The sequence below is a fragment of the Anopheles maculipalpis genome, chromosome X, assembly GCF_943734695.1.
Source record: "Anopheles maculipalpis chromosome X, idAnoMacuDA_375_x, whole genome shotgun sequence".
Classification (NCBI taxonomy): domain Eukaryota; kingdom Metazoa; phylum Arthropoda; class Insecta; order Diptera; family Culicidae; genus Anopheles; species Anopheles maculipalpis.
Window position 1 is genome coordinate 3,485,481 of NC_064870.1, and position 23,892 is coordinate 3,509,372.

The following is a 23,892-nucleotide window of genomic DNA, read 5'->3' on the forward strand; positions in this document are numbered from 1 at the left end:
GGCGTTCGAAATGGGGTGCGAGTGCGAAACGTTGGGCATGTTGTTTACTTGCGGGATGTGTGTGTGTGTGTGTGGCTGCTGTCACGCAACTTTCACAAAAATTCAAAGATGTCGCACACAACCAGTAAGCTTTCTTCTTGGTTTTTACTCATCGTTCTGCTGCTCTCGGGCCAAACTCTCACTTATATTCGCGGCGGACACCAATAGACGCTTTTCCGCGTCGCAGTTCCAACGGCAAAATGTTTCCAACATGGCTTTACATGGTGCAATTATGCTTCTAATGCTAACGCGCAATAGTGAGGGATGCTTCATCCCGGTTGATAAGAGCGAAGATTAAGGTCAGTCTGCAACGTTTACTCACCTGGCTGAGGATGTGTGTCACTTCGTCGTGTTTCAGGCGGGCCAACAGCATCGAGGCAACGGCAAGGATGTAGTCACCGGCCTGCGTCACCTGCGTAGAAGAAGCGTAAAGGAAGCAGAAGGAAACCGATTGCGTGAGTGAAGGATGAAGCTGAACGCAAAGACGTAAAATCCAGCGCGGCGGCGTGCGTAACCGAAATCGTTAAATAACTGCGGGATGATGAAACGAACCGTCAAGGATAAAGGTAGCCAAGTGGTGCAAAGGATGCAGAGGACGCAAGCTAAATGTCACGATAACGTTTCGAAGACTTTGTCCAGCTGGCGATCGACACGCGCACACTAATCCAACACAGGCTTTAGCCAATACACTACACAAGAAAGAGAAGATTCCATAGGTCGTAGTATGCTCCAAAAATAAAAATGGACGCTATTCTCAGGTGCGAATTTTCCTATCTGGCAGGTTAAAGTACTTAACGGGTTGCGGACAGTAAGCTTTCTTTCCAAGCGCAGCAGGTGACACCGGCAACACTGGTGTGGCGATCGTATCGTACCGATTGCAACAAATTACCCACCGTACCCATCCTCGGTCTCGGCATCAATTTCAATGGATCGTAAATTTTACTTTCTTACCGCGACTTACTCCAATCCGTACCGCGCTCGGTATGCACACCCGACGTTGCACGTAGTGTCAATATTAAACCTTTTTCACGCCTTCGCCCCGGGCTGGTCCAAATTTGGCCATGCGTATAGCGGATAGCAGTTTCCATACCTGCGGTTCCTCGGTTTCTACTAATGTTTCAATTTTCTACTAGCGGTCGAACGGGTACGGGCAAAAAAAACGAGTATCGAAACGGTGCACTCATTGTTTATGCAGGAACGTTGCAAAAATTTAACACACGCACTATCCTGCGCACGGTAACGATTTTATCGTCCCCATTATGTGCGCGATGTCCGTGCGTCCGGCTGGAACAGAGCTGGAATGTTGATGCGTTCTGCATTATTTGGTCCGTGTTCCGGTTTTCACACCGACAGCTCTAATCGGTAGAAGGGAAATCGGTTGTTTCTGCGAAATCTTAATCCTGGAGACTGTTGCAATCGACCTGATACATCAAGAATTGCTAGAACTTCCTGATGTGCTAAGAATTTCAAACATTCAAGGACCTCCTAAAAATCCATTATCCGTCCAATACGCTTTAGGAGCTCTTGAACAACTTGACAGAAAATCATAGATGTTTGTAATACACAAAAATAAAGCAAGATTTGTTAGGCCATCTTAAATGCTATCTACTGTCTTTGTCTAACCTAACCAACTAAGGAGAGCATAAGCTCAACACGCTATGAAGTTGGGACTTACCATCTAACTAAGTGTTTTAAATACGGCTAGTAAGCCATGAGATGGCACGCATGACCTGTAGGGTCGTTAAGCCAAGAAGAACTCAGGATTTTCTACATTAATTGATAGATCTTAAAAACAAATCTTTCTAATGCACATCGATTCATCAAGAATTCCTAGGGCTTCCCAAATTCTACAAACTATCGCGGACCTTAGCCTGCCACAACCAAGGACGGCATATGCGTAGCACGCCATCAAACTACACGTTCAAGCGTATCTGTTGATACTGGGAAGTGTTGCGAACCCAAGCCCCGAACTACAGACGCCATCCATTATCCTTCTAATGAACTCAGGCGGATCTAAGTGCGTTACTAGCTGTTCGCAAAGAGCGACCATTCATAACCAAGGTCGCCCACCAGTACACGTCTAAAGGTGGGAGAATGTCCACGCGCAGAATACCAAACGAACGGCAGCCACCTTAATTGCCGTCCCATCGCTCGAACGCATTCGACATCAGCTCGCAACATCCATCCGGTTGGCGCACTTTGCTAATTTCGTACACATGTAGACATGCCACACAGACACACGCATGTTCTGCCGCAGTTCGTGCCGCTGGTGCCCCTGTTCCGTTTCCGTATTTCGGTCACGATTCGGCTGTTAATCGATTGTTCGCGTATGTTTTCGCGGCACCGACCGTCCGCCACAACCGCAGGAGATTGCGATCCATCCGTCATCCGTCACGTAACACGAACACCAGGGCATCTCGCGTGCCCATGTCCCAAAACTGCGTTGCGTTATGTTTATTTAAATTAAAGCTATTGCCGTTCCTGAACATCTACTACTCCCGGCGCGTCTTGGGGTGCAATGGGATTCCGGGATTTCCCCGTGGGGGGAGGAGGACACAGATCAGATCTTTCCATTCCTTTGCGAGATACCAGCCAGTTGATTGCAGTTTGATCATCGCACACTCACGCACCATCCGCAACTCGGAATCGTTCCACACTCTGACGTCAAACTGAATCTGAACTGAGGATCGAACCCGGTGCGGGGTGCGAAACGAACAGGCTCAAACTGCACCAAACGTTCTAAACGTTTCGCACCGGCAGTCTACCCACGCGGGGAAACGTTGACGTCAAGATGTCTCCACCCAGTGATCCAGATCGAACCGGAATCGAGTCTGTTCAAGTGTCGGCTACCGCAGTTTGATGACAATGACAAGATGTGCAGCTGAAAGAATTACCTTTTTGTGGTTCCACAGCACGTTGACGCTCGGTTTACCTCGCCGAGCAAACGACTGGTCGATAACGTCATCGTGTACTAAGCTGGCAGTGTGAATCATCTCCGAAATCATTGCTATCTGTCGCTGAGCGTTCACTATGTTGCTGGAGGACCGGAGAAGGAGAAAATTTAAGAAGAAAGAATTAGATACAGCTACAATCCGTTGCAAGCACGCCAGACAATCGGAACTCTACAATGTCTAGGATGTCCTAGGCTGACTCACATCCAGCAGGCGAAAGATGAGTAATGTACGGGAGGTTATAATGCGCTATGCCGTTAAAGTCTTCCCAACAATCAGCGTACCGCCGTGACAGTAAGCGTCCGGTACACACCGCACATAATCGCGCATTATACAGCAGACCGGCAGGTTTATGCAAATAGGTTTCCAAACCTTCCCTGGGCAAACGCTTGGCGGTAGACACAGCTGCAAATTACTTCTTTGCCAAGCCTTGCCACGAAAGAAACAATAAATGACAAACAAAACCCGGACGGACTAATCCTTGCCCTGGCGTGGTTGGGACATTGGTTAATTTTCTTGCTGCGAAAGCCAAAAATTCTTGAATCGCACCAGCATGGATATCCCATGCAGCATGCCTCATTCAATCAGCATTTCTATCGCGCAGGAGAGGGGCAGGGTGAACATTTTTCACAGGTGGTGCGCGGGCCAGCAATTTATCGTCGCCGGCGGCAAACCCTTAAAAACCACCGTCATAAATATGCATGAGAGGGTCCTCAGCTGCTTTTCCTCCCGGGGCGTCCAGCCAAAGACGGGGTTAAATAAAAAAAAAAACACACCGTTGAACCGGATTAGGTTTTTGGGAGCGGGGCGGGGTTGTAAATTTCGGACAGCAAAGCACCAAACACCACCAATAAACGTTTTGTCATCTTTTGGTGGCTAGTTCTCGGAAACTAGCTTTCGGACGGCGGGCAGCGTCTAATTGGCGGTGAGTGAGTTCTCACATACCTTCCACAGGAGAGGAACAAGTTTAACACACCGGCGACAGCATTAATCTTAGGGTGTTCTCGATCGGGCTGGCTGTAGAATTGCCACCACCAGCAAGCAACGACCAAGCTACAAGAAAAATGCCCAACAGACCAGGATATCTTGGGCCGTTGTACGTGATTTGACACCTGACGTATAATTTCTTCAAGCTTCCCGGTTCACAAAACGGGCTGGTCACCGAACTTTCTCAGCACCCGTTTCACAAACGGGTAGGCTGTTTGTGGGGCTGTGTGAGATAAGGGGCGTACCCCCTAACCCCCCTCCCCCGCCGCCTGACATCACACGTCCGCGTGTCGTTGACTTCTTGAGAGGACGCAGGTGCGCAAGATGCTGCCGTGAATATCATCCGCAGTCGAAGGATAACGCGCCCGGGTATTGCAAAAACCACCCCATTCCGGTTCACCTTCGTACGGGTTCGTGCATCTCCAGGACAATAAAAAAAAAACGCACAAATCCCCCATGCACTGCATCTTCAGGTGCCAATGGCCGAAACGTCATGGGTCACGGTCAGAAGTACGGCGGTCTTATCCGGGTTCAGCAATGATGCACGAGAACCACAGTTGTAGTATGATTTTCTGCGGTCGCAGCCCACCGGGAGGGGTTTGTTTTGTTCATGGTTGCTTTTGTTTTTTTTTATTTGGCTTTTGTTTAGGGTCGACATTAAATCGTACCTGTTTTCGTTGTGCATATGGTAGTTCAGTGCCTTTGCCATCAGTATTGCCACCATCGGTCGGAAAGCTTTGCCCTGTCCATCGAAGTAGTATACGGCTATTTTGTTCAGCTCCTGGTGATTTGTCGCGCGGCTGATTTCCTGTAGGGGAGAGAAAAAACAAGGCAACAAGAGAGATGATCAGAAAAGGTGGGACACTTATGCGACGAACCCGATCCCGAGTGGTGTGTTTGTGTGTGGAGTACACGGGGCACCAAGGCTTACGACAGCACTGGTCCCGTGTGGCGTGTACTACCCGTGGGTTTGGGCGACGAAGATGGAACGGATGCGAACCATTACTCGGCGCGGAGATAACTTCACTCGGTACTATTCTTTGTACATAATTGCCAGCCTGTTTCGTTCCGGGATTCTTCTCGAGGGTGAATAAACAGCGAGTTCTAGCCGACTGCAGGGATAGAATGTCTTCCGGGGATTGTCCCGATGGGGAAAATCCCGCCATTAGGAACAACCGGGTCCACCGACATGATTTCCATCCCCTGCCTCAGTGGTTAGGGCACGCTGCTCTGCCTATCCGAGCTGCAGTTCATTGCCGTGACCATGAAAGTGAACGATGGCCCCCATGCATACATGAGCGACACAACGCGACGGTGGGCGACAGCTTTCGTCACTCACCTTGGATTACCTCGCGCTGTATCTTCAAGCGCGCGTCAGGCATCGAAAAACCAATTTTCTAAAGCAATCGCACCAGCAATCAACAAGCGAGATTGCGTTTGCTCATCCGGTACGCCCTTCCCAGACCGATGATCTCAGAGATGGTAGCTCACCATAAGGCTCGCTCGGCCCTCCCACCCCGCGGTGGTGGGATTTTTGGGGTTCCAGAAATATTCATTCCGAAACATTCCGAACAGCCTTGAAGTAGACCACGCCCCGACCGATCCGACGAGAACACATAGAGCTAGATGTGCAAACAAACCGAAAACCAAAAACCCACCCACCAACCCGCCGCCCCCAGGGAGGTTGCACTTTTGCACCCAGCACTACTTCCGTGCATTAGAAGCGCGGCACCTAGCGGCCCTAGCGAGCATCCCGAGACCAATTTTGGGGTGTCCATTTTTTTTTTTTTTTTGTTGGCGGATGATATAGCACCGCGCACCGATGTCTTCAGCGGTGACCCTGAACCGAACAGCGGTAAGGATTCGTCTCTGCGCTGCAAAACCATCGAAATGCTGTGTTTCGAGATAGCTAAGCGCGGCAAACGATTATCGATGTTTGCCCGACCGCTCGTACGGCGGGCCGGCGTTTCACACGCGTGTAGTTTGCACGATGTAGCAATGTGGTGTTACAATAGCTATCCTCTCTCGACGAATATCGAAATTGGTTAGGTTCCAGATTGCGTGATATTATCGTTTTTTTTTTTCGTGATAAAATTGATAAACCCCGCATGCGATAGTCGCCCCGAAACGAACCTGTAGCGCTAGTGGTGAGCTTTTGGGATGCTTCTTTTAGGCTTTTCAATGGTTCGGGGCCAACCGGTGATGATGATACGCGCTTGGTGGTGGCTTGCTAATAAAACCGTTCGATTCGAAACAACATTCCGAAACCGGGTCGTCGATTACACAAACCGAGCATCGGTCACGAAGAGCCTCACATCAGTTAGCGTCTGTTGTGTATGTGTGATTCAGGGTTCAATATCTCGCTCGCATGATAAAAGTGACATACCAAGAGCGACTTGAAAATTAGCCGTAAATTGATACATGTTGCTATATGCCATCTGGAAGTAAGGGTTCTTCCATATGTAAAACGAACCCTAAACAACAATTCACCAAAAATTTTCAACCTCAATAATTAATTTGACACCTCTGATTGATGATAGAGATGCTCCAATGAGGACAGACAGCGAGAAAGAGAGAGAGAGAGGGAGAGAATGAGACCGAGAGAAAGGAGAAGCAAACGAAAACGTTATGTTGCAAGCACGATGACACCAAATTCCTATACACACAGGCACACAAACGCCTAACGGGGGTTGGGGCTGTCATAAATCGGGGCGCAATTAACTCGCAATAAAAACGCGCCACAAATTAAGCGTAACGCGCGCCCGCCATTCTTATTCACCGAACGTTTTGCCTTTCCGACACAGGCGCACAAATGCCACTAAATGGATATATGTATAGATTTTTTTCTTTCTATTCTCTATCTATGCTTCTCTCACCTTCGTTTCACCACGTTTTTTTTCCCCCCTCAACGTTAATAATCGACAGCAAGGCAATGTGGTTGACAGTAGTTGGTAAGCTGCAAACAACCACTCAAGAGTGACTTTGTATGCAAAACTATAGTTAACAGCTCGAAATGAGTGTTTGAAAACGTTTAAAAATGGCGAATTAATTAAATGTAATTAACGAGACTTGACATTTAATTGCTTGTTTACATTTTTTTTAAAATAATTAGTCGTAACGATGCACCTCAGCTACTCACTCACTCACTCAAGAGGTAGTAATTTGGAGCAGCTGTTTAGCCTATTTCGCTATTTGATGAAGGTGGAATCAAATTTTTAGATTTAAAAGGAGACGAAAATTTAATTGAAGATAGATTTGCAACGCAACCGAGGTTGTGCAGCCCTGGATTTCGTTAATAAGTCGAGTGATCCGCCGGCTTTCCTATTGATTTTTTGATTTGGACAATTAAAACGGGGAAACCCTGAACTAGATAGGCGCGGTCTATTGGGTTTCGGTGAATGGACGACACTTACCTGCCTGATGTCCTCGAAGATGTATTTCAGCTCGTCCTCCAGCAGTATGTATGGGTCGATGTTGTACTCCCGTATCGGTCCGGCCGGTTGCTGTGTGTGCACGGAGCTGTACCCTCGCATACAGGGATGCAGGCTCACAGTTGAACTGCATTTCTGCAAAAAAAAAAAAAAAAAATGGTAAGCAAGCCGAAACGTAGCGGAGGTTAGTTTGTTGGCATAAACACCGAGTCCTAATGATATAGACCCCCCCCTCCAAAAAACTCCAAACTCGTCCAAGCTGCAAAGCCTTCATTAGCGTACTCGTCTAGCCGCTTTGGTGCGCAGGGCAGTAGGCACCGTACCCCAGCATCAACTCGACCATCCACAACCGGACAAACATCTCATTACAGATTCACATTCGCGCGATCACACTCCGCGAATCGGTAAACATGCGATTTTAATGCTCTTCTTTAGATGTGGCCTGTTTGGGCTAATGGACACACCGCGCACGTTGGTCGGATGTTTCAGATTTTCTTGGGCACTGTGCACACCGCCGTTACTTCATTGAACCTCGCGGCTGAGTAACACCACCGAGCAAATGTGAACCCAACAGTTAGTTGGGGCAACAGTTCCAACGATTGCCACCCAATACCGAGCCTCCAAAAATTCCAACGCCCGTGGCATTTTCTTGTTTTACTGCCAACTTGCTAGTCCACTCGGCATGCCAGGAGCATGAATACGGGTTTATGGGACTTGTAGTTCTACCGTCTATCATACCGCATCGTAAAATTCGTCCAAACCGGACTCTGATCACGAGATCTGTTTCCTGATAGGTTTTGATTCGGTCTCGTTAAGAAACTTTGATAATCTCTGCCAGTGGAACAGGTGTAGCTTGGGAGGTTGAAGAATTTTCGACGAGAACCAATAATGTCTCTCGTCTACTCGTTTGCCTGGTGGAGGATAACCTTGGACAGAACGAGGGAACGAACGCTGTCGTTGGTGGGCAAATGATTCCACATTTTGGTAGCAGTAGACGATTAACGCACCTGCTATGCAAGCAAGATTTCTACTGGTGCTCAGAACATTCGCAACGTCAACCAAAGCGGACAAAACAACCGCCAGCGATTACCCAAACGGCACAAAAAAACCAGATCCTGATGGTCAAACCCTGTCAACGAATTCTATTTATACTTTTCCAAAAAAAGTCCTCCATCTTTCTCCATCGATAAGTCAAATCGAACTCCCTTGGCGGCCCAACCCACCCGGCAAGGTACCGTTCATCCCCCTTTCGGCACAAAATGAACGAACGTGGGAGCCGAAATGTGAAACACGAGCGCACACCCAGTCGAATGACAATGACGCTTGGCGATTAAGTAATCGCCGACGGGCGAACAACGCCAACAACGAGCAAAGCGCGGTACGGTGCGATAGCGACGGTTGTGCGTTACGATGGCGACACGTAACGATTCAACTTTTACCGATCACAACACACACACACAACCCGAACCCGACCAATGAAGGGAGATCAATGAAAAGCAACAAACGCCTCACACCAGCAGCTGCGCAGGATCGGCAGCACCGAATCAGCGTAGATGCTAGCGAGGAGTAAGTAAGCGCACGGGAAGACACGGGACGAAAAGGCACACATCCACCCTGCTGTATGGCACTTTATCAAGATGTTTTTCGGAATGATACCGACATTGACGTATTGAGCGATTTCGGAGGGTTAAAGTTTATACGGCGGAGCACCATCGGCAAACGGTCACAGACTTTGCGGTGGCAATAATTTGTGTCGCATCTAAATCTGGATGTACACATAAAGTTGAAAGTCCCACTGTACGCTTGGACTGTCACGGCCGGCTGAAGCGTGTCGGGACTCTTGAGCACCGTGCCCAGCTGACCTTTCCACTGATTGCCGACGATCAGCAATTTCCAATAATAGCCACCTAAGGTAAGCCAACGCTAAGGGAAACATCCGAAAGGTATTGACCGTGTGTCACCAGTGGATGGAGATGACGTGAAAACCTGCTGTCGCCGATGTCTTGAAGCCCCAGCTAAGTTGGGTAAGGCTATGCCACCGGATAATTTCCGTTTCTTTCTTTGCTGATGCTTGCTTGGGCGATATTCGGATGCACGAATCGGTCCCGTATATCCACATTGTAGCCGACAGAATCTGGGAATCTGAATACATTCCTAAATGTGCGGTGACATAAGAATTTCGACTATCAGAATCATCTCCATTCTCATACTGAAGACGATTCTTTTGACGCTTAGTACACCCTCCTAAAGCGACCAAAGCTAACCGTGCCGCTGTGCTCACAAGCGCTCACACGAATGCACAGCTAAAGGCGTGCATTCGTGCCATGCCTTGCCAGCCAACTTTGGCGGTCTGCGAACTAGTATTTCCAGTTTGACGGTTTGCGCGTAAAACAGACCTGATCCCTCCTCCAACCGCCAACGGTTGCCGAGATCGTTCTTGGCTCTGTTGCACCAGTGCGTCAGTTTGCCTCACCGCGATTAGTACTCTGGTGCGGATTCCAACTGTGACACCATGCACACCATCCAACCACCCCGTCAACGAGTTCTCGAGCTTCGCGCCACCATGTCCGTCTGGCGTTGCGGTCACCTGGCTAGGTGGATGGGCAATAAGGCGGCTTGTGTGGCGAACGCATGCCCTACTTGCCTCATTACGTGCGCAGCCACCAGTTTCGCTAGGCCACCGGTTTTTTCTCGGCACCGGCTGGGCCCACATTCCACGCAGGTGCGTTAGAGAGCGCGGCGGCGGGCGAAAGGATTTTTCCGCCGCCTGCGCGCGACTGGTCGCGTTTGCGCGTCTCGGCGGTCAGCGCAAATGCGGCCAGCAAATGCTGTTCGGTCTCCGCATTTAATCTAGCCTCTAAATCGAGGCCTTCGTACTAAACGAGGTCCTCCCGGTAACCCTTTTTTTTTGGAGAGCACTACCGTACGCCCGATACCGCCTGGAGTCGGTGACACACACGCGTGAAATTAAAGACGTTCTGAGGCATATATTTCGAGCAGTGAGAAGTATACTGCAAAGACTAATGAGCTGAACCTTGGGGCATTACTACACGAAAAAAATGGCGCCTTAACTTCGAACCATCATAGTCCATATGTCAGTCAATATCTTTCGCACAGTGGTACCGTACGATTGCATCATCTTCCAGCCTAAGGTTGAACCTGTCGCTGCTATCCATACCGTCCCGGATTGCTCTACCCGGTCAAATCTGAAATCCGCATCCAAAAACAGCAGCCTCGGCGCAGCTCTGCACACCGGACTGCTCCGGCAAAGTGTGCAGTGGTCGGGTTTGTTCCGAAATTTAACACTTTCGCTCGTAACCCCGAATAGCTTTAGCGGTACACAATGTCTACACGTACCGTAGTTCCGGACCGAGTCGTCCAAAGTGGATGGATGAGTGCGGTGTGACTCCGTTTTCGGAACAGGTGCGAGCAAGGGAATGCGAGCGTCCAGTAAGGCACAACGTACGTGGGACTTGTAGGGAAGCTATAAAGCGTACAGCAAATAAAGTTGACGCAAGACGGGTAGTTAGTGCACGGCTCTGTCATAACGCAATTTCGCACGTTCATAATGGTGGTACGGTGTGAGAGACTGACGTCCAGCGGCTATCTCTTTGCGGGCGGATGCCAGCGAGCCGCGTGCATGGAGATGGCTGCTTTGTCGCTGGGAAACCTGCCTCCAGCGTACCTTGACTTTGGATACTATCTCTTGAACACCGAAACTGATCTTGTTTATCAATCCGGACTTATCTATCTGTCCTGTGAGATTTCTCAGTACGGCGCACTCGACTCGTGAGGATGGGAGCGGCGAGTTCGGCGTCAATAAAAGCGTTGTCGCTGGCGACAGTGCACAAGGCGGATGGCGAAACTAGTGCAACCGATTGTTGACAGCTGCACCGTGTGCAATAAAAGCACACCGCTCAAGTGGATCTTAGATAATCGAATCAATGTGAGAAGAGAAATCAAAGCACCGTTGTATGAATGTTTGCGGTTGTTGCGGGTGGATATTCACTTTAGCGCTCTTTATCACACGGTCTCTTTCGCACTACAATGCACGTGATTTGTAGTTTTAGCACCGCGTCCGTTGCGTGCCTTAGTGCGTGCCTAGTGTGATTTCTGACAATGCGATAAGAGTGTGCAAGCAGGAGAAAGCAATACCAAGAGAGAGTGAGTGAGTGAGTGAGTGAGAGCGTGAGATAGAAGGAAAAGGAAAGCCCCCCCCCCCCCCATTTCCCACCCCCCAAAAAAAACCAACGGTACGCATGGCCGTTTAAAAGAGAAAGTCCCATACGGTTCGACGGACCCAAAGCCGGACACGGACCCAAAGACATCGCCCTGGTGGGCTGGTGGGAAGTGGGGCCTCAGCGGGTTATTCAGCGTAACTCACACATATCAATATGAGTGCGTGCATTGTTTGGCTGTATTTCATTGTCATGTGCCTCAGGCGAGGCGGAAATGGGATGAGCAAATTTTCTTCACCCACCCAACAAAGGCAGGCAGCTTGTTGCGAGAGGACGAATCATACTTAACCGCGCAGCGAAAATCCACACACCGACAGCGACGACTCCTTTCGAGGGGTGAATTATGTATGCGAAATATCCGAGGCACCCAAATTAAGTAGAGTGCCAAGTGAAACAGGTGCCATCATCAAGCGCAACGAGTGGGAAGCGTCCCAATCCGCCCAAACCAATTATCGAGCAAGTAGCTCACCTTCGGCTAGCCGCAATTAAATGATTCGGCAAAAGAAATGCGAGAAAACGGAAAATAACGCCCAACACGGCCAATTTCCAACGATGGTCCCAATTTTGGCTCCAGCAAGCAGGCCCGACTGTCTTCCGCACGAATGGGTTTGATTTCTGCCTGCTGCTCTGCTGGCGGCACTCGAAGTCTTGACGCAATTACTGAACTTTCCGCTGTCGGAGGGTTTTTGCATCGAGCGGGCTATAATATCGCACGGACAAAGGCAAACAAAACAAACAAACAAACCGCTCTAATCATCAATCAGTAACGGCATCAGGTTGAAACAGGGGTTTCCGCGCGTTCTCTAGCAATTAATCAAATTACCTTCAAACCTGGGAAGTGGTTGCTTTCCGTGCTGAGCGAATTAAAAGCACCAGCAAGCGTCCACATTATCTGACAGATAGTGTGCTAAAAGGTGAGTTAAGTGAATGTCCAACAGTTTGGCCGCCATCTTGCCCAATGTCAGAGTGCGAAGTCTGCGTTGTCTAGGTGAGTCACGAGATTGTTGAAGGGTGCTGTATTTAGTGTGCAATAAAATATTGGATCGAGGACGTCCTTCATGAAATAACAAAAAAAAAAAAAAGATCCGGATTAATTATTATCGCGAGATCTTGAAGAGTTTTGAATGTCGTCCTGATAGGCCCAGCTTATCGGAATAGCCACTCGCGTACCAGGGAAACGCCAATGTTTAACTTTCCTCCAACAACGCTGTTACGGAGTATCGAACCAATACTCCCTCAGTATCAGGGTACGCTTTCCTTTCGCGCAGGTTTGGAACAACGATATAATGAGCCTACCTCAGTAGCCATCACTTTCTAATAGTGCATTATGCCGATGTACACATTTTTTTTTTTTACTCAGCTAACTGACCAGTTCGGCCATTTCCACGAATAATTAGATCGAAATTTATGCTTTCGTGTGAATGCACTGCAAGCTTTACGTAAAATTGACCACCAATTATGTGACTGTTGTTGGCGAAAGGCGAAAACACGCATAGTGTGTCTTCCCTCGGCCTGGGGGAGAAATTACTTACGCCCGTGTACAATCATCGCACACACCATCGGCATAGACACGGAAACTGACGCACAGATTGAATGTCTATCTACTCGCGACAGGTTAGATCTTGCCCGGACACGGTCAGAATGTCAACTGCACCGGTTGCCATTCGTGCGTGGCATCAAGAATCCTCGCCTAGTTCTGTAGTGGATTGGTTTTGGGGTGCAGCCAGCAAATACTCTCACGTCCAACAACATCGAACAAAAACCCGCACCAGGCAGAATACAGATAAATGCCCGATGCTCCCTGTGCGAACTTATTAATATTCTGTCTTCTCCATACACCGTACAGCTAGGCTGGGCACCTCAATATGTGTATCACGCTCGGTCGTCACTACCCCGTGCAGTACTGCACCATCTGCACAATCCACCAGGGACTCGCTTCCTCCAATCCAGGCCAGTGTTTGCCAGTGCTTGACATTCGCGCGTCACAGATCGTGCCACCAGAAGAACCTTTACGTTAAAACCGGGCAAGGCTGCAAGAGATGCGCTTACAGCCGTCCACTATCGGACAACGCGCAGGCAAGCCGTACGCAAACACACGCGCCCTGCCTTTGCAAAAGCTTACGCGCCCCGAAATACCGCCCAATGGCGGCCGAGGGCTTCAAGTGGCTGGTTAAGTGATGATCGGTTAGGTGACTCCACTCCAATACGCTAGCTTATGCAACCGTACTGCCGGTACCAAATTGCCGGATTAAATCCCGCGCAGCGAAGCGTAGCGCGGCGAGGCGAAGGCCGCCAACGTCAGCGATTAGTGATTGGGGTGTGCCTTTATCGTTTAGGAGCGTTATTAGCTAGCGATATCGGCTGGAATTCAGTGTTGGATGACGACGCATTCAGTCAAGAAAACGCTCATCGAATGCTAACTGCTTCTGGCATAGAGATGCGATCGGAGCAATTCGAGGCACTCGTGGATATCGCGCGGAGCAAACATTTTCAACCTATCAGATTGGCAACACTGCATCCCGACATTGTTTGACATATTCTGAGCACTGCCTGTCTAATAGCAGGTTTCGAGTTTTAGCAGGAGAATCGAGTGGGCGAGCAGTGGTCCAGCCAAACTGAAACCTGCCAGCTGGAGCTCGTTTATCGGGAAGCATATCGCATTACGGGGCCCAACCCACCAGCCATGTAAACAAGGTGTCAGATAGCAACTGGTGCTGCTTCCGCACGGTAGCAGATTACGGTACTCTGCGATGCTACTTAGAAGCCGCCAAACCACCTTCACTCTTCGGGCGCAGTGCTTGCCGAAAGCGAAACTGCAGGGTGCGACACCACGCATCAACCTGTTTTATGCAACTGCAACTCACTGAGCTACTCGTTTACGGAAAGCGTACCCTCCCCTCACTCGGTGTAGTGTGCATTCGTTGCTTAATTAAACTTGCCAACCTCAAAACACTGGAGAGCAGTAAGTGCGGTTACAATATATAGTTTGACAGCTAGCTATATTGCAGTAGGATCAAAGCATGTTGCGACAGCAGCAGTACAATTGGTAAGATTTCACCGTGACGCAAGCGATTCGATTCCGCTGCGGGACGGGTGCGTTTAACTTTGTTGCCCACGGGTGAAGCTCAGAAGTCAAGGTTGAGGAGTCGGTTTGACGGGCGCTCCCGCGTACCTATCGTAACAGCGCCCAGTCTCACAATAAGGGAGGTCTAGGACGCCTGTACAACCGAAACCGCACAGCTAACTGCTATTTAACGAGCCAAGTTCGAAGGAAACAAAAAGCGCGCGAGCTTGTACGCGTGGCAATTTGACAAGTTCATTAATGTCTTGCTTCTGCTCTTGCGCCCCTGCACTCGCTCGCTCCCTTTCTCGCGAAGAACAATTGCACGTGCAATGTGGTGTAAAATTGAGGACACTAGGCACCGTCTTTCTTCCTTCAACTCCGTGCGTGAAGCGACGCGAGTTGAACGGCCGGGGTTAAGTAGTGTGCTTAGGAATCATCACCTCTCTCTCTCTCTCTCCCTCTCTTTCTCCCTGTCGGGGACGAAATTTGCGGCACGGGTGGCTTGGTCGAAATCAAGCTAACCGTGACCTCCTGCCGAAATGCGGAAGCACTGCAACTTCTGGAGGCTGCAAGGAGTAAGGGAAAATCTATGTAACGCTGGTGCTGAATAAAAAGCCGTCATTGACCATCTAGAGTGGATTCGGCTTTTTTTGCAGATGCTTTTGATACGCCGATTTAAAAAAAAAATTATCGATTTACGAAGTCCCTCTCCACGTCCACTCGAAGGCTTGACCCTGGTTGCACAACGGGAGCTGAAGAGATGCATCCGATCCGCACATGGAACAAGGAAATGATCACCACAACAGCTCAATGTAACTGTGGCCATCTGTTTTTGAGCCACCCCGCCGGCAGACCCTGGACTTTAGACACCGGAGTACACGGTGACCCCTCAATTGTCGAACAAATTACACCGCTCCACCACCAATCGGACACCTCAATCGCCGAATCGAGATTTCCAAACATTTCCTCCCCAATATACATGTCCATGTCCAACAAATAATGCGACTCACGAAATATGGCAAGGACGCCCTGCCAGCTCCAACGCTCCATCGCGTGCAGTGCACTAGGAAGTCGATGCGATCACTTCCGAGCATAAGGACTTTAGGCGTTGGAGGTTTACTGTTGAGGGTCGCTTTATTTTTTGTGACGCGTTCGAAAAGCAGAAGTACAAACACCCACCCAACCGTCGGGTTTGATTGGTATTCATCGAAAGAGAAAGCCTGAAGCCGAGTGAACAACGGACCAGAAGAATTCGCTGACTATTCACATCCGTGTACGTACGTCAAGCGGCATGTGTACGGTGCGTATGTATCGGCTCGGACGATGTTTTCGTGCCTGGCGTACAAAATTCCATCCCTCCTATCCCTCTCTCATCCCCAGCAAACAAGATGGCCGCCGAACAAGCACCAAACAAAGGCAATATTCAACCAATGCGAAGTTACAACGGCACAGGTGTTTCCTAAGAAACCGTATCATAGGCCGATCCTCGTCAACCGTTCAAGCTTCGCTCTCCAAACGTCCATATTAACGCGGATGCACAGCTCAACTTCATCTTCCACTTCCAGGCGCTGGTAGGCGTTTCGAAATTGTGCCCAAAAACGCGCACATTTGCATACAAGAAGACGCGCGGTGTAGCGATTGCTTTTGCATTATCTCAATGCCAACCAGATCGTTCCAGCGGCCCATTTCGGAGGATCGCTAGTTTCTCTTCTGGTGGTTGGTTTTCTTTTTCCTTGGACGTTTTCGTCTCAGCTGCTGGTACCATTTCTTCCGGGAGTTACGCCCGTTCGGTTCGTGTTGTGCGTAATTGTTTGATTAATTGTTAGCCATCCTATCTTAATTGTCTGGTGTTCCATCAACTGGGTACACAATCAGAAGCAGGTTGCTAAAACAGGTGAATCCTTCCCTGCTTCGGGGCTAAACAAAGCACACATATCAGCCGTGGATCCTCTGCACTCTCTCTCTCTCTCTCTCTCGTTCGACTACTGTACCGTTCCAAGGTAAGCACAAATTTCCAAACCCAATCGCCAGGTTTACGAAACAGAAACAAACACAAAATTTATGACAACAACAAAGTAAACCCCAAACCTCAAGCCAAGCGCTTATGGTTGGGGTGTGCATGACGAAGATCAGAAGGAAGCAGCAGCAACCCAGTACGGCGCTAGAGGATGATGATCCCCAACATCAGGCAACACCTAGCGGTACACTGGTAGCCATGGCGGACGATCGTCATCCTTCTTCCATGGCAACACAGCGAGAGAGAGAGAGAGGGAGCGAGCGATGCCGTGCTTTATGCAATCGAGCGCTGCTGTAGTGTCGTGACACACGGTGACATGCGGCTAGCCTTGCATTCCACGGCCGTGTGCCAGTAGCTTTACTACCCCCATTGGCAGGCCAGCCTCCTGTGTCGTGATCAGCACCTTCACCATGTCGGTGAATACACCAACCAACCCGTATGGTCAATGGCCTTCGCGAACGGTATCCTCTTCCCAGTCATAACTATCTTACTACAAACACCGTCACCGTGTCTTCACCCAACATGTCAAGTGGATCGTGCAGCACTACTCTGTTGCAAATTTTTCCTTCATTTCCGGCGGGAAGCAACGTATCCCTATATCTGGGCACAAGCGGCATACATTCCAACCCGCGCCGAAGACATGCTAACGAAAGTGGTGAATGGGAAGCCGAAAGGAGTGGCTCTTTAAAGCGAGCGCACATAACACAACACACAAGCTCCGAAGCGCGCACCGTGTCAGGTGGTGCTTGAGCTTCAAGCGGAGCTACCTCACATACATCCCAAGCGGATCCACTCGAACTCTTTCACTCTCTCCCTCTCTCTGTCTCTCTCCCTCTCTCTCTCTCTCTAGCCATACCTCTCGACGGTCTCGACGACCTTCAGAAGGGTACAAAAATCAGTGAAAGTTTTTTCGGGCAGATGATTTCGGATCTACCGGCCCGGAACGTTTACCGACTACTGATTTCGAGAGGGAAATGCAAAGAAAATGGAGGAAGAGTTTACCTGTCCCCCCACCATATGCTTGAACGAACATTTTTCAAAGGGCCGTTGAAAACTGATGAACAGCTTTTGCGAAGAGTTTGTTGGAGAGAAAAGCGCAATAGACATAGGGGCGGGGAAAAGATTTTCTGTAAATGCGGGGAGGAGCACGAGATGGAGAGGAGAAGTTCACGAGATTGTTTTTTCTTTATATTGGAAGGAAAATTTTGATCTTTTAAAAATCCTCTCCCTGTGTCACAATAAATCACAATCGCCTCCTCTCACTTCAACAATATCTGATAAACCGAGATTTGAACCTATAAACATCACCGTTCAACCGTCGATAAAATTCCCCACACGGTTAACCGCTCGGCTACCGGTCTTTATCCACTAGCCTGCGCATAAAGACAAACATCAAGCGCTGCAATTGATATCTAACCGCTTTCACGGCATTTGTACGCGTCTTGCAACAAAGTGCAGGCACAGCAAGCGGATGACCAACTATGACAACTGTCACCACACCCCGTGCCTCATAAAAAAAGGCAATAAAAAACGCATTTGCTACGAACCAATGGCTTCGACAATGAGCACACACGCAAAAAAGAATTGTCAACCTGAACCTCGTTGTCCGGTACGGAAGTTGTAAATGCAAACGCGGCGCAGAGCTCATTAAAAGCACGACCTGTGAAGATGTTCCGCCGGTGCGTGTCTGCAAACGCACACCAGGTACGGTGTGTAAAACATTCCCGGACAAACAGATTCAGCGGCAGCCACCGGGCAGCCATTGATAGCCAACAGGTGACATTTTACGATGACAGTTACGATGGCCCGATGGGTTCGCGTAAGATGTTGCGGTGCTTTATGCATGCGAGGATCCAGCGATGGCGCAAGACACACCCCCCCCCTCCCTGGCACCATGAACCTTTGGCACCCATGGTTAAAGAGTTTACGCTGCAGCCAACAACACATTGTGCATCTCATAATAGGCCCATTTTTTAATGCGTTTGCTGGTTGCATTTGAAAACAACAGAGGCACAACAGAGGGAATGTCTCTTCCTGAGATGTGTTTTTCTGTTATAGTGGTTTGGTTGCAAGAGCTTTTTCATGTCAGCAAGATGTCTATAATTGCAACCCTTATCGAGCTGGAACGAATTCACAAACCTCTCCGATCTAGTTATCAATCAGCTCTTTGCTACCGATAATTTTCGAAAGCCATCATTTTGTTTTGGGCAAGCAAAAGTATCGCCAAGCTTAATTACATCGCCGAAATGGGAGACTAATGATGCACACGATGTGCCCACGCACACCGAGGTACACGTGCGGGGCGAACAGGATCCCGGATCGCACCCACGGGTACAGTGTGTCCACTAGGCAACCCGGCAGGCCTTCGCACGGCCAGCCCTCGAAAACAACACAAATCCTCGAAACGTGGCACATTCGTCGCCGAATGGCGGTGGAACAAAAAAGTGAAAGGAACGCAAATGGATGTTGTCCTCCCGAAGGCTGAGCCTGGGACGACACGACTTTTTGCCGCCACCCAGTGTCGGCACCGTATTCGGCCGCAAAATCCCGGGTAGGGCGAAACGTTCCCGAAGGGCATCATAATTCGAATGATTTGATTACGAAATGCTCGTGCCAAGGGGTTTTTTTTTCGGCGTACATATGGGACGCACCCGTTAAAAAGTGACGATCTCTACCAAAGGAAGAAACAAAAAATCAACCACCCCCCCCCCCTCCTCCTTCCCCTTTTTGGGTACGAAGAAACGCAGTGCCCAACCCTTGTGCCGGGTGCCAGGATGACCACAAGCTCAGCTCGCGACGCGACGATGTGTTTACCGAAATTTGTCACCTTGTGTCACCGGGCACAGTGTCTTCCAGAAAGCGCAAACCATGCTAATTGAGATCGGAGTTTTTGTTGCTGTTGTGTGACATTACACGCACAAGGTATTCCGTCTTTTAGCACCTTCCCAGCAACGTTTTTCTGATGCGACGGTCGTTGTGTCAAACGGAAACGACTTCGCATGTAATCCGAATACTATCCATACAAACGCACACAAAAATAAAGCCAAAAAGAGGGAAGCATTACTTCGTTCCTATTAGACGTCTGATCTAATCTCTGGTAGATAGTTCACGAGCAACCATTACAAAGAACCGATTATCACCAGGTCTCGCTTCAAGGAACATCTACCACAGTCGGTCCAAGATTTTAAAGAACCCTAAGTTTAAAGACAACGCTAACAAATTAGACACTTGGCTTAGCCGAGCGTACAAACTTCATGGATAGACAGCAAGTCTAGGGTTACATTCACCGCGATATCCCAAAAAGCGACAACTCCGATTGCCATCCAAAAAAAAACAAACCGGATTCCCCTTATTCTTCTTCTCCGCACATACTTTTACCTTTTTTCCCCGTTTTTTTCTCATTCTTTCATGAATGAGCGATGTGACACCACCACAAGTGGACACTGTCAGCACCGAAAGCAAACGCGGCAGCCTAAAAAGATGTCTGTAGCGGAGGATGAATGAACGGTATGCAAATTATTCAACCACGTCCCAAGCACATCTACCATCCGACAACCACCCGCAATCGGGATAGAATCTAAAGATCTCTTTTTCTTTCGGCACATCAACAGACATTATGTCCTGGCCCGGTGGTTTTAGTATTCTTCAAGCATCACCCCCGGCAAAAAAAAAAGATACAAAGACCTCAAATTTTCTCATTCGCATCCCCAAAAACTTACCACCTCGCTAAAAGCCACTTTGCTGATGTATAGGTTCCGCCTAGCTGTATGGCGTGTTGCTCCCTGCAAATTCCACTCTTCTCTCCCGGTCTTCCATCTATGCGTTTCTATGCGACTACGGTGGACTTATCAGCTAGCGTACACAAATGCCCGTCGCCAAAATGGAGTCGTATGAGCTTGGTAAATTGGCCTCCTCCCTCACCAAAGTGGCCGACCGAGCACATCTTCCTTCCCTGTTCACCGGTTTTTAGTCATTTCGTACATTTTGGACATGGAGACGCACCGAGTCAGTGTTCGGAAACTTATTGGATTTCTTCTTCTTTTTCTTCAATTTTTGTAATTGTTTCACGGGTGACCGCACCGACCCGACGCACATGGCATGCGCTAAAACGGCATGATCTCAGCGCTTGGGCAAACACCTATTCCCTATTGCCTACTTTGGACCGGTTTCACGGTTCAGCCTGCTTGGGCCTGCTGTGCGATTGCCAAATTTTTTTTTATTTTTTTTGGGGAACTATCTACAGATGGCACGGAAAGAATTACTTCTATCAGTTGCCTACTCGTGCCCGGTTCGCGGCGCGTGTTCGGCCCCGGCGTGTCCCCAATGTCTCTTGCGGGAGGCAAATATTGTGTCGCGATCAATATTGACACTTCACATGAAATCCTCAATGAACGCCGTATCCGCAATGGCGAAGACAAACCGCCCCACCGTCACATGGCCACCGATGGTTGACGGAGGTCACGTTGGGTGAGACTAGCATGGCAACCGTAGAAGAAAAAAAAACCCTTCCAAAAAAGATCAACTCCAGAGAGCCAGATTCCCCAACCCCCCCCCCCCCCCCTTCCCCCCCTCAGTTCGCCTGCGGGTGAGAAAGGGTGAGAGAGGTGAGCGAGCGAAGTTGAAGCAAACGAACCAAGAAAACTCCACTCTTGGACAGGTTGTGTCCATAGCCTTGGGCAAATGTCACACTGCGCTGGACGCAAAAAGTGCTTGAACTCTCTGCCCTACCTTGGGAGCAAAGGTGTTTGGTGCGTGTATATCGTTACAGTGTGAATATTCTTGATTTGTAAGCAAAATTTCACTCATTAGTGAAATTGCATTAGTTCCTCAAGATGGCTTGAGAGTTCCGAAACGCGTTCCGCTTCGGCTACGAGGTCCCCTGAACGCATCAATCGAAGTAGTGCAATTCAAAAATTATAGGTTATCGAATTCGCGGTCCATTAAAGCCACTAGTAAAGCAGTTGAGTGCACGAGAGGGCATTTTTTGTTGTTGTTCGCCGATCGCACCGCAAGTGTGCCTGACCGGACCCGGGTCTGCAACCGATAGCCTGCCTCAATCTGGGTCAGACAGCAACTCCGTAGCACAGTTTCCGAAATTTCTCTCGAACGCACCTAAAAACTTGATTTCCCCCACCGTTCGCATCGCATCGCGTCCTTTTACGTCCGTCTACCGAGTCCGACATGCCGACGACCCTACCCCTACCTGAGAAAGCTGGATGAGCACACGAAGCGTGGGCTGATACAATAAAACCCCTCACTGTTCGGTACTCTTGCACCCCAGGGAACCGGCACTCGATGCGCATATCAATGAAAACGCACCAAACATCTGACGTTATGGCGGAGAAGTGGATTGGGAAGTGCGGAAGCTTGGGGAAGGAGAGTGCAAGCTGCATTCCAGACGAGGACGTCACTGAATGCATGCAACGTACCTCGTCATATCGTCAAACCCGATACAGGAAGAACAGCCAATCCTTCCATCAGCGATGCCGTGCAGTGTCAAAGACTTGTCGCAGAAATTTAGGTCATCTTCCGTTTCTCTCTATCTCTCTCTCTCTTTCTCTCTCTCTCTCTATCACTTCCTATCACGCTTTGGGAGAGCTGAATCTAGTCGTTTGGCACCAGTTGTCGAGATGTACCAGACAGATCGTGTTCGCTGAAATCCAAGCTACAAACTATCGGGTTCCACGCCAGGTTCCTCTTCCCATAATCGATCGATACCGCATTTCGGGAAAGCTTGCCAGCACCAGAGGGAAACAAGACACAAAGTGCCCAAACGGTGCGGGCTTTTCGGGCACACAGCTTCACCGCTGCCGTTGGACGACGCCGCTGTGTGCGCCGCACAGGTTCAAACCCAGCGAACGCCACCGAAAATGAGGCCAAACATTGAGGCCAACCGAAAAGGTATTCACACACACACAAAAACGGCAAAAGGAGAAAAAAATAATTGGGAACCTGTTTCTCCCGCACCAACGCTTACCCTCCTATCCTCCCCCCTCATTGGTAACACCATCTTGATCCTCTACTCTTCATCGACAACAGTCTCTTGGTGATACGTTTGATACAACGGACGGTTCGTGTGTGTTTATTACGCCTGGCATGGTTCTTCAGGTGTATGGAGAAGTCGATCCGGCACTAGACTCGACCGAAGCTGATACTGTAAACGATCATAGTATCGCTCCCCCACACTTTACCAGCGAGAAAAGCATGTGTGCGATCGTGCCTTTCTCTGTGAGCAAAAGCACTGTGGTTGTACTCTCTGGTTTGCAATCTTTCCATTTGTTTGAGGGCAGCACACCTCCAGTGCATGCGGATATATAACGGCAGATAGTAGCATCAACATATCATCTGACAGTAGGTATAGGAAAAGCGGCATTAGCACCCCTCAGCAATAGTAGTAAAACTGCTTTTTATATAGCACACTAATCGCAAGCTATCAAACAGGTAACAATCTTACTGACAGGTCACTCAGTAGCTTCAGCAAAGCTAGTGCACACCCTTTGGAACTAAGCTGTTGGTCGGCCATTTAAACTTTTCAGCCAGAAAGGTTCCAAAATATCCATAACCTCAATATTCAGCTGAATGCCGTACGCTACGAAACCTTTGGTCGAGGTAGAAGATGCCCTTATCGACACAGACCGCAGCCGATGAGCATATCTATGCGCCATAGATATGCAATCGGCACATATTGAAATTAGTCGAAATCGACGTTTTATTAACGCGCTCAGGGTTAGGCGCGCTTCTTCGCTCGGTCCAAATACGAAAGACCACCCTACCGGTTCGGAACCCATTACTGGTTGACCCATAAAAGAAAGAAAAGCACAACGAGGGGAGAAAAAAAGAAACCGATTAATCCAACCAGTCTGCTGGTTTCGTTCGATTTCAAATGTCATTTTGGACTTCCTTTTCCAAGGCAATCCATATAACCTAACCATGCTGCTGCTGTTGCTGTGTCGCCATTGATTTTGGATAATGATGGGGCGATCTAGGGGTGTTTTACTTGGCGCAGTTTTTTTTTCTTCTCCTCTGCTTCCTCTTCGCCCTGTGCTCTTATAAGACCTACTACTACTTCGATGCTGACCTCTGAGAAACTAAAGCATGTCAAAGACGTGTGACGATGTGAGAAAACCCGCTCTCTCGCGCGCCGCATATAGATACAACACTCGTT

At 49.1% G+C, this 23,892-nt stretch overlaps 4 protein-coding genes across 4 annotated transcripts in view; 3 read left to right on the forward strand and 1 right to left on the reverse strand.

Moving 5' to 3' along the window:
• Window positions 1-23,892, forward strand: part of LOC126561385 (uncharacterized) — a 390,544-nt gene that overhangs the window by 79,721 nt on the left and 286,931 nt on the right. The gene's annotated exons all lie outside the window — the stretch shown is intronic.
• The window catches only part of LOC126557347 (lysophosphatidylcholine acyltransferase-like), a 238,922-nt gene that overhangs the window by 53,309 nt on the left and 161,721 nt on the right, over window positions 1-23,892 (forward strand). The gene's annotated exons all lie outside the window — the stretch shown is intronic.
• The window catches only part of LOC126557212 (cytoplasmic dynein 1 light intermediate chain 2), a 367,651-nt gene that overhangs the window by 24,377 nt on the left and 319,382 nt on the right, over window positions 1-23,892 (forward strand). The gene's annotated exons all lie outside the window — the stretch shown is intronic.
• Window positions 1-23,892, reverse strand: part of LOC126557262 (all trans-polyprenyl-diphosphate synthase PDSS1-like) — a 39,362-nt gene that overhangs the window by 11,152 nt on the left and 4,318 nt on the right. Inside the window, exons 2-5 of the mRNA XM_050212974.1 lie at window positions 7,391-7,543; window positions 4,646-4,785; window positions 2,934-3,075; window positions 362-451 (exon numbers count right to left, since the gene is read on the reverse strand). Of these exons, the coding sequence (XP_050068931.1) occupies window positions 362-451; window positions 2,934-3,075; window positions 4,646-4,785; window positions 7,391-7,543 (525 nt within the window). The remainder of the gene's footprint in view (window positions 1-361; window positions 452-2,933; window positions 3,076-4,645; window positions 4,786-7,390; window positions 7,544-23,892) is intronic.